The sequence below is a fragment of the Podarcis raffonei genome, chromosome Z (assembly GCF_027172205.1).
Source record: "Podarcis raffonei isolate rPodRaf1 chromosome Z, rPodRaf1.pri, whole genome shotgun sequence".
NCBI classification, from domain to species: Eukaryota; Metazoa; Chordata; class Lepidosauria; order Squamata; family Lacertidae; genus Podarcis; species Podarcis raffonei.
In genome coordinates this window covers 47,677,706-47,695,707 of record NC_070621.1, presented here as the reverse complement: position 1 = coordinate 47,695,707, position 18,002 = coordinate 47,677,706, and the positions used below count along the sequence as shown (strand labels likewise).

Here is an 18,002-nt window from a genome sequence, read left to right as displayed (position 1 = left end):
TTTGACAAAATTCTGCTAGAATAAGGATTTCCAGAGAAGTCTGTTCTGAATGCGGTTGGGATATTGTATCCATCTAGGATGCAGATTCTCTTCCCATTGTCATCTGCTGCTTTCAGCTTCGCTGTATGGATCTCAAAATGTTATTCCACCAGAAAAAAGTCAGTGGGATGGAGTTCAGTCTCCCTACAGGGAAGTGACCCCATCACAACAAAGAACAGCTGGTGTGCTCATTCCACACGGTCTGTAGGTTGGGTCTGAGTCTGGAATCTATTTACAACGGAACAATCTTAAAAAATAACATAAAAAACTGGATTGTATACCCGTTAAGTTCATTATTAAAATCAAAAGCTGGGAATAATGAAAAGCCAACACACCAACACAAACATGATTTTGGTTTAACGCCAGCTTAAAAAAAAACCAAAAACCCAGAAGAAACCTCTCATGCAAACACATCAGGTGACATAAAACAAGGTGCAATAGGTAGCATTTTCAATTTGCTTTATGGTGCTCAAATCAACTGCTGAAGCTTCACATGTGGTCCTGGGTTCTCTGCACACATCACAACCACAGCGCCAGTTGCAGTTCTTTCCAAACGCAGCCTTCCCTACAAAATTGGATTTCCAAAAAAACACTCAGCAGCACCCAAAGAAACCAAACACTTGGTACCTTTAAATCCACCCTCAGCCACAATAGGGTTTCTAGGCCACATGGCTGAGATATGACAGTAATATAATTCTTGCACTAACAAAGTACCACTTAAGCAGCCCCCCTCATGTTTTTAATTTTATATGCATTCTGTTGCCTTCCCTTCCATCACAGTGCTGGGTGAACACTGCAAGCTGCCCCAGGTTGCCAGTCCTCAGCATGTTTACAGGGGCAGACAGTGTCCTTATCTGTTGCCTTGGTGGCTCTTTTAAGCTAGTCCTCATCTGCTACCTCCCATCTTGCTTCTTTATTTCAACTCTTGATAGTAATTTTTTTTAATTAAAAAAACACACAAAACTCTCAAATGGGGTTTGCCTCCATTTCTAAAGGAGCAACAGGAAGGTCCATGCAGGAACGGGTGGGGACAGTCACTTGATGAAGGAGATTGGTCCATCCCAAGAAAAAGAAAACAGGACTAGAAAACTCAATTGTCAACCATCTAAAAAAGGGACAGGGATGGTCTTCATGCTCCCCACCCCCAAGGGCAGGGGGCTGGGGGAGGGGTCTCTGATCTTCTCACAAGTTGATTGGAAAGTGGAGACTTCACAGTTTCTCAGGGGATGGGACCCAAATATAATGCCCAGATTGGTCTTCTATTATCTGTTTGATTTTACTGTAAATCTCTTCCAGAGAGTCTCCTTGTACAATGGCTGGAAAACACAAACCAAAAACAGTTATTTACTAGTGTAGAAGAGACATCAAACTTGGCAAGCTCCTTTCTATCTACCTGAGGAGGGAATTGTACTGCCTCCTCAAGTTCAAATTCTAACATCCAACTTAAGTTGTGGCATCAAGCAAAAGATTGCTGGAAGCCAATAATATCTCTATCCCTGTGCTTCTGTATTGTGCGTGAGAACAGGTTTCAGGAGCAACTAACTGCAGCAGAACCAACTTGCGCTACTTGTTCAGCACTGGAAACAGCTTTCTGAGCCAGCCTACTTTAAAAGACACCAACACGTCAATTTCATCTTGCATTACCTTTTCTAAAGCACACCATGTAACATCTGCTGTAACCTCCTAGGGATACCCTGTACCCTGCTAGAAACCTGATGGAGATGGCAGGAGATTGCTGCAACCTTTTCAAAGGATTGCCAGCCCTGACACTTTTCCAGCCTAGCCTAGCCTGTGCCTTGAAGTCTCCTCCTTTTAAAATCCTTGGTGAGCACAGGTACAGGTGTTGACCATTTCACATGGGGTTCTGCTCCCAGGCCTCACATGCCCTGCCCTGCCCCCATTCTGCCCTTTTCCAGGTCCAGAAGGACCTGCACATCAATTGGACAAACCTAAAATGGTTGCTGCCTGTACCCTTTTCTTCACAAAAAATGTGTGTGTGAATGTCATCACCAGTCATTCAGGAACAGTCTAGATTCTCACCTGTAAAATATTCTCCAAATTCCTGCTCCAGTTTCATGGCTTTGTCAAATACCTTGTTGGCTTGTTCGTATGTCTGCCTCCGGTTCATCTCCCTGCCAGCCCAAATGGAAGAGACTCAGTACAAATACACGAGACCTGGCACAAGCCCAGGCACATTTCTGGCCACTGTGTAAGAGTGCAAAATCCAAAAATAGGCTTGTGTACAGCTCCACTGGCAATGCTGCAATTGAAACAAGTCGCTTGAAGCTGTAAGTCTTCAGTTCAGGGATAGGTAGCCTGAACAGAAGGTGATGTTGGTCTACAATTCCCATTAGCCCTTGCCAGAACACCCAGTGATCAGGAATTATAGTCTGTGGAAAGCTTTCCTTTCTAAGGTGGGCCTATCGATGGCTGGTACAGGAGATTCTGGAATCCCAACAGGCAAGCGCTGTGTTGATAGAGCGTGCAGTGCCCCCTAAGCTGACCCAAGTGCAGAAGAGGCAGCCACTTTCTCTTCATGGCATCCCCTTTTCCCCACTGCGTGTACACGCACGCGCGCGCACACACACACACACACACACACACTCCCAACAGCAGGCAGGATAACAAATATTCACAGCTGCCATACTACTCACATGAGTGCTTCGATGGATTTTGGCTTGATGAAAATGGCGATTGGGTACAGTTGTGCTTGCTGCAACCTCTTGATGGCATTGCCAGACACATCAAGGATACAGTGCTTCCCCTGCAGTACCGAGGGTGCCAGTTATTACCAAGCCTTTGCTAAGCAGTTTCAACAAGCCCCCACAAACAAAAATCCCACTCTAAGATCACAACACACGCCCTGGTCACTAGGTTAGTATAGCTACATCAAAAATCAGATCATGTCTGAGTCACTCTAGGGCTGGCACTCTCTTGCATGCAATAACCTCCTGAACCTGCAACATCAGTCCCAAAAGGGCCTCAATGTTTTATTCCCAATTAAAAGTGACGCTTTCAAGTGTCCCAAGCCCACAATAATTTAACTTGAATGTATTGCACTTTGTGCTAGCGGCTCAGTCACAGGGCAGAGAGAACTCATGAACAGTACCTGAGAAGCTATGACAGAAATCCTAAGGAGGTTGCAGCCACAGCTATCACATGTTGTCCTGGACACAGTTACTTACCCGTTCTGCTACAGCCCGCACAGACTGAATACTGGTCCCATAGAGATTGTCATTGAACTGCCCAGCCTCAATAAACTTGCTGTCTTGAATGTCCTTCTCCATCTGCTCCCGGGACGCCACAAAGTGGTAATCCTGCCCATCTACCTCATTCTCACGCCTAGGCCTGGTAGTGTCTGGAATAGAACATAGCAAATCTGGAATGCATCAGCAAAGTCCACAACTATGGGCTCAGGGTCCCCATCTTCTCAGGCAAATGAACAGGTATGGCTAACTTCGGCTGTACAACCCAGCATCTGCAGTATGTTGAAAAAAAGAACAGCAGAATCCTGGCTGCCATGTTGAGCCCTCTCCATACCTTCTCATTCAAGTATTCAAACAGGGTGCAGGGCTTACAGCCATTGCTCAGGTGCAAGTTTCTCCATTTCACTTTGAATTAACCCATGCTAGGCTATCCCAGAACACTCTTCTCCCTGCAGGGGACCAGCACTTACGTGGCACACAGGAACCAAATTTGTGTGGGAACTCTGAGATGAGATCATCATTGACTCGGTCTTTCGTGGGTCCCAGAACGATCACTGGTCTCGCATAGTGAACTGTAAACATAGCCACAAAGATATGAGGGAGCCTTAAAGTGTAGCCTCAAGTCAACTCTGAAAAAACTACCCAGGAAAAGCAGAGCAGAGGAACATGAGAGCTTCCACTCATTGTAGTGCAGCAAGCTCTTCTTTTGCCAACTTACTTTCTTGCCGGGTCACAGGTTCATATGACAGAATTGTGTCCTCTTGCCCTTCTGAAAGAAATGGAGAGGAAACAGTCAGCCTGTGCTGCAGATGTCTTTGCAGCAACAACCTCCCACCCACCCAAAAGTGGCAGGAGCAGAGTGGCAAAGCACACACAATTCTCAGGTACAAAGCTGCATTTCTCTACAACAATTAGTGAGAAGAACTGCCTTCCCTACAGTATGTGCTTCTCACCCTGCTCCAACTTTAGAGGGAAGAACCTCTGAGAGACGCCATCTTCCAAAGGATGCTATCCCCAGCACTGAAGGGCAAGTGCCCTAGAGGCACACATTCCAAAGCCTGCAAAATAAATGCAGGCAGCAGCCTCTGTACCAAGGGAAATGGGCATCATCTTTGCATCCAGTTCAGGATTACCCAGTTATCAGACTGAACTTTTAGCAACATTAGATTCCACCAATATTTGCAAGATGGTATTATAACTCCACAGGGACAGTATCTGAATGGGAACTACTTAGCATTCAGGCCCTAGAACTAAAAAGAAAATGCACAGTTTGTGGCTTTGTGGAACCTATCCATCTTACATCCACACACACAAATACATGGTTGAAGATTTATTCTAAGTTCTGTCCCAACACATGTTTGGAGACCTAGCTCTAAAACAGCCCTGAAAGGGGTGGGAAAACAAGTCTTGTCCTCTAACACAGAGTGAAGCAAGCAGAGGATCTTGAGGGTTTGCATGCAGAAAGTATGGGACAAAGGGGAGGGACACTTACTGGAACTACTCTCGCTGTCACTGGTGTTTGATGTCACGCTCTCTGCAACCAAGAAAGAGACCCTGATTCAGTACAAACAGATGCAACAAGAGAAGACAAACACCAACTGATGATGACAAGAACAGGGGTGGGGTGGGGTGGGAGAGAGAAGAACAGTGCAAGGGCAAGCTGAACAGATAGTTAGTACATGCTCTAAGTCCCCACCTTATGGTAACTTGGTGCATTCTTTGAGGAAATATTGTCTCCCCTACTCTCTAGAAGCAAAAAGATTCATGGATCTCTTGCCAAGACAAAAGTGCAACACCACATATATCCTGCCACCCCCAGTAGCTCATCCCCAGCAGGTGTACACAGGGGACCCCAAGCACAGGCAGGAGAAGCTCAGACATACAATCCTGTTTCTAGTTTGCTTCCTTTTCCTAGTCATTAAGGCACAATCTTATCACTGAGAGTTACAAGAGGGGGTTGGGAAAAGGAAAGGTAGGTGCTGGCAGAGCAGGCAGGTGAAGACAAGACAAAAAACTACAGGGCTGCCCTAAGATACTGCAGGCTGAGGGATTCCCATTTCTATGGCATGGGTGAAAAGGGGCTCTCAGACAATGCCAACAGGGCAGAAAGCAAGGCTTCATCCACTTAGGAGTTCCTAACACCAGGACCTCCTTTCTGCCTTGGCAACATCCTTCCCTAGAACTTGCTTGCAAGTAATCAGGAAGTCCTGGCCCGTTTACTATACTCCTCACTGCACTGGTGAGCTGTCTTTTAGGGACAGGTTCACAAAGCCTATTCACTGGCCACAGGCTAGAAGTGGGCTCAGTTCTCTTGCTCCATAGCAGGCTACGGCCCACATGATGTTCAGAAGTGGCCATGGTCTGACTGGGCTCAGGGATGGTGTGGCTGCTCCAAGCGCAGAAGCTTGTTTCCAGTCACACACATGCTAGCAATAAAAAGTGATCATGTGCAGTGAAATTTCACTTACTCAGGTTCTTTGCGCCATAATAATCGTCACTTAACCCAGGGAAGTCCTGATTCACAGCCAGCCAGAAGTGGGAGAGGGGAGAGAAGAGAAGAGAAGAGAAGAGAAGAGAAGAGAAGAGAAGAGAAGAGAAGAGAGAGGAGAGAAGAGGAGAGACAGAGCCAGGACAGCATTAGTGACAGGAGTGCAGAATGGCAGAGAGCTGCAATAGCAAGTGAAGTTAAAGCTCCTGACCAACACTTTCAAAGATCCTCTCTGCCCCAAACCCTCTGGGCATTCAGAATTTCCTGCCCAAAGCTCTAGCTCAGCCACCTCCCGAAGGCCAAGACTATTCAGTTTCCCAACACATTTTAGCACCAATGTCTCTGGGTATTTCTGAGCCCTACTTAATACTGCTTAATACTAGATGATCTAGTCCAGAAATGGGCAACTTGTGACTTTTCAGGTGCTGCTGAACTCCCAACTGTCATCATCTCTGACCACTAGCTATGCCAGTTACAGCTGACGGGAGTTCAGAGTTCAACAACACCTGGGGAGCCACAGGTTTCCTACCCTTGATTTAGTGAATGCCTCAGAGAAAGGGGTGCTTCAGCAGAATCACTGGCAGAGAACTGCAAAGAGCAGCCACCTCTCTGTGGAAGAAGCAGAGTATAAGACCCTGTGTTTTTGAGCCACCAGACTAACCAGGTCAGTGTCACCAAACTGAGTCCCTTGTTCTTCCAAAATTCTCCTGGGCAACTGGTACCAAGAGGCATGGACTCCAGCAACAAGCCCAAGAAAAACACTGACAAACAGATGGCTTTGTCCATTTCATTCATTTCCCCCATTAATCCACACTTGCGACTCTTAATTCTACAGCTGACTGCAGGTATCAGCATGAAACTGTTTGTAGATGAACAATACAAGAGGAAGGAGCTAGCCCCAGATATCAGCCCTGTTCCACAAAGGGCAGACTGTGAAGACCTCTTGCAGAACTGGAAGCTTTTCCAGGCATTTCAATACACTCTCTGGCTCCCACAAGCCCAGCATTTGCAACCAAGCTTTTTGATTGCTGCTTTTCTTGCAGTGTCAATGACAGGAGAAGGCACGCTGGCCCATGCCAGTATGTATGCTTTACATGCAGAAGGTCCCAGTTCAAGTCCTTGTACTTCCTCATTTAAAGAAAAAGGATGCAGGTGAAAGGAAAATCACTGGAAAAGCACTGCCAGTCAGAGTAGACAATACTGGGCTAGATGACAAATCATTTGTCCTGGAATAATTCTGCCTCGTATGAAGGCATTAAGGTAGGTTAATATTAGAGCCCATGACACAGGGGCAGCCAAGCCACACAAACCTGACAGCAAACACAGGGCAGTTCTTTCATCAGTGACCTGTTCCCATATTTTTGGCATTAAGAGAGTGTTCTCCATTAAGTCACATGTACTTTACAAGACTATTGCTGTTTTAGAGAGTGCCTCAGTAGCCTAAATTATGCAACCTTTATGTATTACACTGGTGCACATCTTTTTGCCTCTTGGCTCAATCTATTTTGCATCACAGGGTGGAGAAGGGAGGTATGCTGGCAACCAAAGCCCTGCATTTTCACCAGCAACTTCTGTGATACCCACAGGACTGGGCTCTCCAAAAACACCGGTTGGAGCAAGCTGCATTACTGTATCCCTATACAGGCTTTTTGGCCTATGACAGTAGAGAAGGGAGAATGTTGGTCAGTCACCAGAAAGTTAGGAAAAGGTGGCATACTCAAGAGGCTGGCAGATCCCCTATCAAAGGACACAAGTTTCAAGGGTGGTCTGGAAGCATAACTAGTGCAGATAAGGTAAGGGAGAGCAAGCAACAGTGACTGGGGATACCAGGAGCAACTGGCAACCTCTCCTACACCAGTGCTTGTTTCAACTTGACGACAGCAGGGAACAGAACACCTCTTGGACTTGCATCATCTCTCAACACAGGCAGGTGAACAGCAATGCTCACTCCAAGGGGCTGTTCATGGCCTTGGGGAAACTGAGGCCTTTCTAGATAGTGCAGTCCCCATTGCAGTGCCGAATCCAGCAAGGCCTCACTACCACAGGTGCTGGAACAGTTCTTCTTGTGAGCAGCATGCTGCTCCTTGGCCACAGGAACCTCCCAAGCCAGAATTTGAGCAGGGCAGCTGCTACTTACGGTCCTGTACGCTGCTCTCCTGAGCCATGTTCTCTTTGCTCTTGTAAAATGGGAACTTTCGAGAGAGGCGGAAACTCTTTTTACGTTTCGTTTTGATCGACTGTGAAGAAGATGGAGATGGAAGGAGGGGGAAGAAAGAAAAAAACAACAAAAAGAACAAAAAGAACAAACAATGGAGTTTAAAGCATGCAAGAAAAAATAAAATGAAAAGGCAATGATGATCAGTGTCAGGGAAGCTACCCCCTCAAATGAAATAATGGAAATTACATGTAAACGGGAATAAGAGAAAAATTACGTGCAGAGAAAAATGGGGTTTAGGGATGGTGGAAGATGACTAACCAATCAGCATTTCCACAGCAACAAAGATGTGTCTCTTATGGCCCAACCCTTGCATCACCAGAAGGGTCACTAACACTTCCCTGTCTGTGGCTTCCCCACCACTCAATATATTCATAGTCCCTGCATTCCGTCAACAACTTTGAGCCAGTTCTAGTGCATCTGCGGTTGGCAGTCAGTAATGTAACCTGTGCCATGGGGAACAAAAGCAGGATGCTGCAAGACTAATGGGGCAGGGCTTTAGGCTTTATCTTCATGTCCGAGGACAAATCAAGTCTGAGGAGTTCCAGTCCACAAGTTTTTCTTAAGGATGCTCCAGCTACCAAACTTAGGCTCAAATAATTCCACCAACCCCTGATCTAGATTAACTGTTGTACCACCTTGGACAGTGCATGATTACATTTATTAAGTTACCTCGTTAACCATTCCTATGTGCCAACCCTCCCCCCCCCTTCAACAGCACTTACCCGATTGGACTCTATCATTCCAGTTCGGGCATGGAACTTCACAGTTTTCAACCGTGCTCTTTCCTTCTTTTCCACTCTGATTACATCAAGAGAAAAAGGTATTATTACATTCAAGTGTGGCTCCCCGCACACCACTGATCCTTGTTCCCTCCCCAGGACCCATTTCTTTCTCAGACATACCACAATGAGTGGTTAGCCATTCTTCCTACCAGGTCTGCGGTTCTACATTAGATGGGGCAAAGTTTACAGCCACAGCCATTCTCTGTGATGGGTAGCACCTTCCCTGCCCAGCAGGACATGAAGAAATGTTCACTTTGCTTGCCATAAATCAGTGAAGAGCCAAAAAAAAGGCCACCCCTCCCTGACTAGCTACTTTTAGCAGGCTATTTCAGGCACACCTGAAAGATAGCAGGCTGGCCAAGGGTGGGCAATATCAGCTGGAAACGAGCTCTTATTACAGAATGAACACTCACCTTTTCTTGCTGGGAATGACGCCAATTTGCTCGCTCTCTCCATGAGGGGTCACGAGCCTTGCCTGCCACCACTCATCATCTGAGGCATTGATCACATGCAAGATGTCCCCGTAAGAAAAACTCAGTCCTTGACTGGGCAAGCAGCTGTCCCGAGTTCGGTCATAGTCAAAAAGGGCTCTGTACAGGAATGAAGAACATTAGGAGTACAGGATGATGCCTTTGGCAAGTCAGATCACTGGTTCACCTAGTTCAATACTGTCTACACAAGGAACCTCAGACCTGGGGGCCAAATGTAGCCCCTCTCCATATTGTTCTCAGGATTCTTACTTGGTCATGCTTCATGTCCTGCTTGAGTGCCGTTGCCTGGCTGGAATGCATCTTGTGTGGCTGGAATGTAGCCTACTGTATTAAACTACGAGACGGCCCTGCCCGCTACTGGCATGTGGCTCCCATCCTTATGAGGGAACATGGCTCTGGGGCTTTAAAAGGTTCCCAAGCCCTGGGAACCAAGCTGGAGCACTACAGGGTTTCAGGCAGGAGTCTTCTGAATCCAACCCGGAGATGCTGGGAAGAAAACTTGGGGCCATCTCCATACAAAATGTGGGCTTTACCACTGAGCTAAGGCCTTCCCTTCAGTAAGATCTCCATTGCGCTCAGGTCTTTGTTTCTGATAAGCTCTCATTCACACAAGATTCCTGTAACTGGACACCTTGAGACATATCCATATACCAAGTAAAACTATTTATGCCCCACAATTATTCAGGTTTTCTTGTGCAGCAGCTGAGTAGCTGGCTGGAGAAAACAAGCAGGCAGCAGTGGGTTAACTCCTCCAATTCAGAAGGACAGTACAGCTGAATGGGCCAACTTTCTGGAATGGAATTGTGGCCCAGTGTCTGTTCCTAGAACAGTACTTCATGCTGGCTCTCAGTGTTAAAATTAAGATTTTTACTTTAATTATCTTGAAAAACCATAATATTGAGCAGTCAGAGTTTTAGTTGCGCACTTGGAAGAAGGAAGTGCCATAGCCAAGCAACAATTTGCAAAGTGCCTCCATTGAGCACTACACATAGCATTCAAGCAAAGTGCTGTCAGAGGGCTTTCCACAGAAGCACATGGCTGAAACTGTTTAGCAAGTCCATCAAATAGGCTCCAGCTATTGACACTGAATTATGTATATATTTAATTATTCTGTATCTTAAGAATGTTGTACAATTGCTTTTTATGTTTTGTAAACTGCTGAGAAACAATCTGTGCATTAACAGTTTGTTGACTTTGCCACGGGCAATACAGCTCTAATTCAAAGAGGATAACCAAGAAGCTGCTCTGAAACACTGGATTTCAAGTACAGTGGTACCTTGGGTTACATACGCTTCAGGTTACAGACTCCGCTAACCCAGAAATAGTACCTCGGGTTAAGAACTTTGCTTCAGGATGAGAACAGAAATCGTGCAGCAGCGGTGCAGCGGCAGCAGGAGGCCCCATTAGCTAAAGTGGTGCTTCAGGTTAAGAACAGTTTCAGGTTAAGTACGGACCTCCGGAACGAATTAAGTACTTAACCCGAGGTACCACTGTATCAGTGAGATTCTCTAACAGCTACAAATCTGTGGCTTTCGAAGTCTGCAACTTCTATTTGTGTTCTCCAAAAGTGGTGGAAGTGACTATTTCTTCTGCCAAGCAGGATGCTCCAAAGTTCTTTGCCACCCTGTCCTAGGACTTCAGTGGTTATACCTTGCCCAACAGTTTAACAATCTTTAGGGTGCTGTCATTTCCAGAATTCCACTTTCTCCCCACTAAAGGGGCCACTTTCTGCTATACTGTATTCTTTGAAAGGCAGACTCCTACCTGCTGTGGTCTCCTGCAAGTACCTTTAGCATTCTCCCGGAAGGAGAGAAGGCGAGAGCCCATGTTGGACTTAGGGATTTATTTGCTGTACTGGGTAAGGCACCTAGGCAGTACCTCAGCCAGGGTCCGTATGTGCACTATGAGACTGTCTTGCAACCCAACACAATTTTTCAACAAGCCTAGTAATTACCACTACCTGCAGCATGACAGACCATTCCAACAGTTTCAGTTAAAACCTGCTCGAAACTACCCCACCCGGAAGGGTTGGGCAGGTTAGCCCAAGTGCAAAAGGACTTGCAGAATGCTGTCTCAATCACAGGAGCAATCAAGAATGTTACACAAGCTAGCTTAACAGTTAACAAGAAGCCCTTACAGCACAGGCAATCTATCTTTAAAAAGGCAAACTATGTGAGCTGAAAGTGTCTATGAAGGTGGGGAGCTCCAGAAGACATATCCACCAGCAGCAATGAGCAACAAACCAGTTGAAACCATCCATGTACTTCAATGAGCCAACAACTCTCAGCTACAAAACTGGCTTGTGCTTTACGTAACTGGATCAGATTGCTTAAGTTTGGTATCTCCCCCAAAGTTAGGGAAGACCCAAGTCTCTGAAATCCTTGTGCCCAACAAGTCTTCATGAGGCAACAGATTTGTTAGCCTCTTACAGGCATAGTGTCAGCAAGCAAAGAGAAAAGAAGCAAAGGAATAGCTCTGCTGCTACAGGCTCATCTTGTCCCTCCCTACCTAGCTGTTCTGTCCAATTAGCTGCTCAAAGCAGTTATCCTGTGACAAACAGAGAAGTGGCAGCGGTCAAGTCACAGAAGACTGCACACATAGGGTAAATCATAGGTAGCCTGCTGACCTCAGCAACTTTGTATTTTATTTAACAAGATTTACACATCACTTAATCAACAAAAAGCCTGTTCACATAAAATATTCATTATAAATATAAAAAAGTTAAAAACAAGCTGACCTATTACAAAAAACACACAATATATAAATAAAACAAGCAGTTTTAAAACAAACATACAAAATAAATTATGTGTTAAAATTACCTGCCTGATTTTTTAAGCAGGTGCCAAAATACTGCAAAGCTGCCTGCCTAATAGTAATACTTTTCTCATCTAAAAATGGCTTCCCTTCCAGAAGGCAATAGCAATCCAACTCCTTTTCTTTCTACAGATAGCAAGATACAGAGGCAGATTTAGGGGAGTGGTTCGTTCGCACCCGGCACTGAGCCAAGATGGCACCATAACAATGACAACAACAGAGGGTGAGAAGCGGAGAGGTGGCACCAAATTTTGGTATCACACAGGGCCCCATTGAAATTTAAAAGCCCAAGGTCCACCACTGCAACACACAAAGGACACACACAAAGAAAATACATATGCAGGGTGCCGCTGAAATTTTAAAGGCCAACATCCACCACTGCAACACACACAGGACACACACATGGGAAATACAGACTAATATAGCATGGTGTCACAGAGAGGTGACAATGGCTATATTCAATTTAGCTACACAGTGTCTTGGCCTAAAGGATGACACTCAAGGCATGTAGCAAACTCTCCCAGCACTGCCAAGCCACTGTTGAGTGTGCTTGAGCCGTGAAATGTACTGCTACCAATGAAAAGGCAACACGTGCCAGTAAAAACTTTGATGTCTAAAAGAACAAAGCTAAGCATCACTAGATACCTCCTTTTCCTGGGAAAAAAGAGACTTCCAAAAAAATCAGACAGACCTTCTACTGGTACAGAACACTCAAAGAAATGTCCAGGAGGACCAATATGTATTCATCTATGAGAAAGGGTGGCAACTTTACTTACCGGACATAGAGAGACCGCTTTTCACTTGTCCGAAGAGAGCCAGATCCTGAACTCATGCTGCTGTTCATCATCTGTTCTCTGAGGTCATGGATCTTAGACTCAAAACGGCTGTACTCTGCAAGAAAAATGATGCTGGTGAGTTCAGGGAGGAAACAGGCATACAACACCTTTGCTCACCTCGTGTCCCCATTCAATTAAGCACAATATATATTTTATCTGCAAGGGACCAGAAAGAAGCTCCAAAATGCACATTGTGAAGACAGTTCACATTAGCTATCCATGGCCAACTGAGATCTGGGCCTAGAAAGCTGCAGATTGTATAAGTTGGATCATGGCATTCCTGCTCAATAGTGCAAAATACATATAGATGTGCTAGAGAGACAGCTCACAGTGACCAACCTTCATGATGAATGTTGAGCAACTGAGTATCAGATTCATGGTACAATTGTATCTGTGCACTCAAAAACAACACAAAAGGGCAACTAAAGTGATTGAGGGGATGGAACACCAAATGAAGAAAGGATAACGGATTTGGAGCTTTACAATTAAGGCGGTGCATGACAGTTTAAAACATTGTGGGTGGTATGAAGAGAACATTGAGTTTTTTCTTCCTCTCACAATACTAGAACTCAGTCACCCAATAAAAAATGACTGACAGCAAGTTCAGTACAGGCTGTAGAAAGTATGTTTTCATACAATACATAATTAACTTATGGAATTCACAGCTACTGAAAGTGCTGATGGCCAAAGATTAGCTGGTTCATAACACCTCCATTTTCAGAGGCAGCAAGTGTCTGAACATCAGTAGAAGAAGGGCAGCTGCACTCATGCTCTGGTAAAGAGCTTTCTCAGAAACACCTGGCGACTGCTGGAAACAGTCTGGATGAAACCTTGTTCCAGAAGGCTCTTCATATGTTCTTAATCATCAATATGCACCTAGGTACTCAATATGCACGTAGTACATAGGTGATGCTATCAATATTAAATAGATTTAATGTACCCTGTTCACCCTTTTTTATTTAGACCACCCTAAAAAACAGGTTATAGCAATATATTACAGTTAAGCAAGGTATTCAAGAGAGGTGGGCCTTTGGCTTTGCGCTCTGAATTCAACGCTGCATCCTCTTTTTCTAGGAAAAATAATTATGTTCTATATAAGTACCTAGGATATATAGTTGCTAAATAAAAGTTAAGTAGTAGTAGCAGCAGCAGCAGCAGGTGCACACTCAGTGTACAGAGAACTTTCGTAAGGGGCTGAATAGAGATTGTGAGGGGTTTTCTTCAGAGTGGGCTAATTTAGCAGAATAAATACCCCTTTAGAAGATGTGCAGAACCTGAAAGCTGTATATATTCCAATTTTATACAGCTTACCCTGCCTGCAGTAGGAGACAGCTTCCCACTGCTCCTGGGAGGCACAGTCATTCTCCAGCAGCATATATGCTAGACCATTCAGCTTCCAAGATTCTTGTGCATGGAATTTCACAGAATTGGCTATCTGGCACAGACAAAAGCCTAAGAATTTTGACTATTTATTTTAAGTAAAAGCTTTCTATCTCTGGCAGTGCTTCTAGGGATTATCTAAACCAGTGGTTCCCCAACTCCCCCCTCCCAGACCAACTGATAATTGTTGGTAGATTTTTCTGCCTGTTGTAACAATTCTAATGTGCTGTGTGCTGGATGCTGTATGATTTTTTTAACAGCATTTTTACTGCTGCTTTTGTTTCTTAAATTGTATTTTATTATATTACAGTATACATTCCACAGAATTCAAACTGTAATACTGTTGACACACATCTTGTGCTTAGGTCACGTTCCAGGGATAGCGCATAAAGTCAAAATTGCATATAGTTAATAAACAAACATACATACATCTTGAAACCACCCCTGAGTAAGAAATCTTACTTTCTTGAACTGGCACGTCAAATGGGTCTTATCCCCCAAGCAACAGAGAGAATTCTGAGTTGTTCACCTTGTTTACCGGGCTCTGGAAGGCTCTCACAAGATCTTGCGGGGCTGTCTGAGATCTCAGGAGAACTTGAAAGCCTCCCAAAGCCCAGTAAGTCAAGACTCTTTCTGCACCAGGAAAACCCTGTGGGAAAAGAGCTTTTAAGCTCTATGCCTTCAGTGCATTTAATTTGTGCAATTTCAATCGGCCAGCCTCCAACTGCATAGTTGAAAGTGTATATGTTAAACACACATAAGTTGCAAGTTGACTATACAATACAAAAATAAAAGCATCAATAAAATACAGATAAAAATCAACATGAATCACTTAAAAGTTCTCTTCTAAATATTGCTTCAAATGTACCATTAGCATTTTCTTCAAAACCTTTAATATGAAGGTCAAAAGATGCAAACAGCAACTGTATACAAAATCAAAAGCAGATTATAATCTTATTTGTGCTTCACACCAAAACCCCCCCCCCCAAATTATTCTGATTACAGGAGAAGTGCATCTTTCCAAGCAGTTTATGAGCAACCTAGAACTAGCTGCATCCACATACAGTGTAACCTCTGGTTATGCACTTAATTCGTTCCGGAGGTCCGTTCTCAACCTGAAACTGTTCTTAACCTGAAGCACCACTTTAGCTAATGGGGCCTCCCGCTGCAGCTGTGCTGCAGCAGTGCAATTTCTATTCTCATCCTGAAACAAAGTTCTTAACCCGAGGTACTATTTCTGGGTTAGCGGAGTCTGTAACCTGAAGCGTATGTAACCTGAGGTACAACTGTACAAAGAAACCTCCACTTCCTTCTTTCAAAACATCAAAGTAGCTTTGAGAAAACATATGGTGTGTAGAGGCCAGACAAGAAGAAGTCACTCCTAAGCGTGGTGATGCCACTTGCATCCTCCAGGAATAGCACGGATTGTAGGAGAACTCCCAAACTGCAAACTTGGTTGCATACCTCTGACCAATCTAGATCAGCTGTTTCCTAATCCATCTCTCTGTCTTATGTTGTTATCTGGCTAAAATATTGTATCTACAGTTATGCAAGCTCCAGAATAGGAACTTCTGGCTGTTTGCTGGGACATTCCATGGAACTCACAGAAATCACCACCAACTGTGAATATTTGTCAACCACAAGCATTTCTGTGGAGACAATACAACTTGCAACTGAAACTTCCACATATGCTTAAAGTATGTGCTATACAGTATTAGAAACTCAGATATAAGCTAGGTGCCAAATGTGGTTACAGTTGCCATAACAGAATACCTAGTTGCCATTTTTGAGCCAGGTGGCTCAAAAGTCCTATTTTTCAACAAGACTTTTTGGTTCCTGAAATTCATTCTAATTGTACATAAAATTCTATTCCACAGGTTGTGTTGCTCGAGTGCAAAACAGTCAAGATCCAAGGATTCCCCAGGCATGCACCTCCAGATGGTGGAGATGTCAGGCACCATCCTGGTGCTTGGGCAGCTTCACTTGGTTGCAAGTGACCAACAGCCAAGTGCAAAATGTGCCTGGAAAAATGTTGAACGCTGGTGCTATGGGTAGAAAAAAAGAGTCTATAACCACTAGGCTGGCCATCTGAGCGGTCAAATAATGGAGTTGCTCAAATGACTAGTCAATATATTGCCAAATATTTTAAAATTATAAACAAGTTTGATAGGTATGCATGTTGTTTCAAAACAATGAATTATTTTATAATATTTCTATTTCACCTTTCCCCCAAGCAGCTCAAGGCAGCATAAATTATCCATTTAGAATGCCAACCACACCGTGAGGTGCAATACTGACCCAACACTGCCCAATCAGCTGCATGACTGATTTGAACCTGGTCCCTCTGATCTTAGTTCAACACTATTAGGTAGCAGCCTTTGCCACTGATGACTACTTGCAGTAGTGTTTGGAGATACCTGCTGCTATAGAAGGTGGCCAAAGACAGAAACTTTGATATGGTGACAGATTTGCCACCTACTGATGCAAGGCTAGGGGGCAAGCAGTCCTTGCTACAAAATGAAACTATAATAAGCTGACACAGTGGTATTCTTGGAATGTTTGACAAGTAACAGGCAGTCAGGTGACAGGAAGAAAAATCCTAATATCCAGTTCAAACCATTACAGCTTTAGCAAGTACACAGTGTGGGTCTGCAGGATATATCCACTAAAATTTAGCCTGTAAAGCAGCCCTAAGGAAGGGGAAGAAGGGATTAGCAAATGCAAAGCAAGTGAGCCACACTCTGCATAAGGTATCAAATAGCACCTGTTGACATACACTTTTTCTAGTCTGAATGGTGCTACTGGTCCATAGATTTACAGAACAAGTGGTACTGCTGGGTGCATAGTGGATCAGGTCCCAAAATCTTTTAAGTGTCACAGGTTAGATATTATGTCAAGATGACTACCTAGAAGGGAAGGGACTCAATCCTGATGGCAAGAAGGATCTATTGGGAAATGAATTAGGGGTAAAGGAACTGAACAGGAACTAAGTTGTGATGATCTGAGATAGGGTGCAAAATAAATTAATCCATTTATCTGGAAGATCTGGATGGGAAATTTGTTGGCTTGAATTCTGCAACACTGAGATTCTAAAATCTGAATTGGAATATATATACATACAATACATGCACATATACTGTAGGAAAACTTTATGCGAATTTGTATCTATGGACCATGCCACAAATCTTTTAAGCACCTTGCGACACTCATGCTACAGAGACCCCAGCAAGTTTTCCTGGAAAGCAAATATTGACACACCAGAACAGTCAATGTAATGCTTGCAGTCTCATGGACAACAGCCCCTAAACCTCTACAAACAAGAGGAATGGGAACAAAACCAAATGGACAGTACTGTTTGGGAACAAACTCTGATCAGAGCTGTGCAAATGCGATTAATGAGATTAATGTGTTTGAAAATAGCAAGGTTCACTGACCCGACCACCACCACCACACCCAGAACCTTACCCTACCATTGGTTTCATTGTTAAAATGGAGGGATTTTCTTCAACAGGGAAGAGGTAGCATGGATATCCTTGGCACACCAAAACTATGGCTAATAATGGCTTAGCATGAATGCATGATCGCGTTGGTTCCCAAGAAGGCAACTACAGCCACTTTGCTCTTCTCTGGGCTTTTTAAGTCAGTGCAGGATGGCAGCAGTCAAGGTTTGGTTTGGCATGACATCTGAACCCAGGATCGTGGGTGCAGGATCGCCTACCCAACAAGAAGCAACAGCAGCGGTGGTGGT

At 44.4% G+C, this 18,002-nt stretch overlaps 1 protein-coding gene across 13 annotated transcripts in view; it reads right to left on the bottom strand.

Moving 5' to 3' along the window:
* Positions 1-379: 379 nt before the first annotated feature.
* Positions 380-18,002, bottom strand: part of DLG3 (discs large MAGUK scaffold protein 3) — a 110,253-nt gene continuing 92,630 nt past the window's right edge. For 7 of the 13 annotated variants that reach the window (XM_053373182.1, XM_053373179.1, XM_053373176.1 and 4 more), the window contains 11 exons: positions 12,815-12,929; positions 9,147-9,323; positions 8,674-8,749; positions 7,871-7,970; positions 4,738-4,779; positions 3,964-4,014; positions 3,716-3,817; positions 3,225-3,397; positions 2,694-2,803; positions 2,080-2,171; positions 380-1,355 (listed from right to left, as the gene is read on the bottom strand). In XM_053373182.1, coding sequence (XP_053229157.1) covers positions 1,249-1,355; positions 2,080-2,171; positions 2,694-2,803; positions 3,225-3,397; positions 3,716-3,817; positions 3,964-4,014; positions 4,738-4,779; positions 7,871-7,970; positions 8,674-8,749; positions 9,147-9,323; positions 12,815-12,929 — 1,145 coding nt within the window. In that variant the 3' untranslated portion in view covers positions 380-1,248. Of the gene's footprint in view, positions 1,356-2,079; positions 2,172-2,693; positions 2,804-3,224; positions 3,398-3,715; positions 3,818-3,963; positions 4,015-4,737; positions 4,780-5,713; positions 5,760-7,870; positions 7,971-8,673; positions 8,750-9,146; positions 9,324-12,814; positions 12,930-18,002 lie in introns of all 13 variants that reach the window. The other 6 variants (XM_053373175.1, XM_053373178.1, XM_053373177.1 and 3 more) reach the window with 5 other exon arrangements.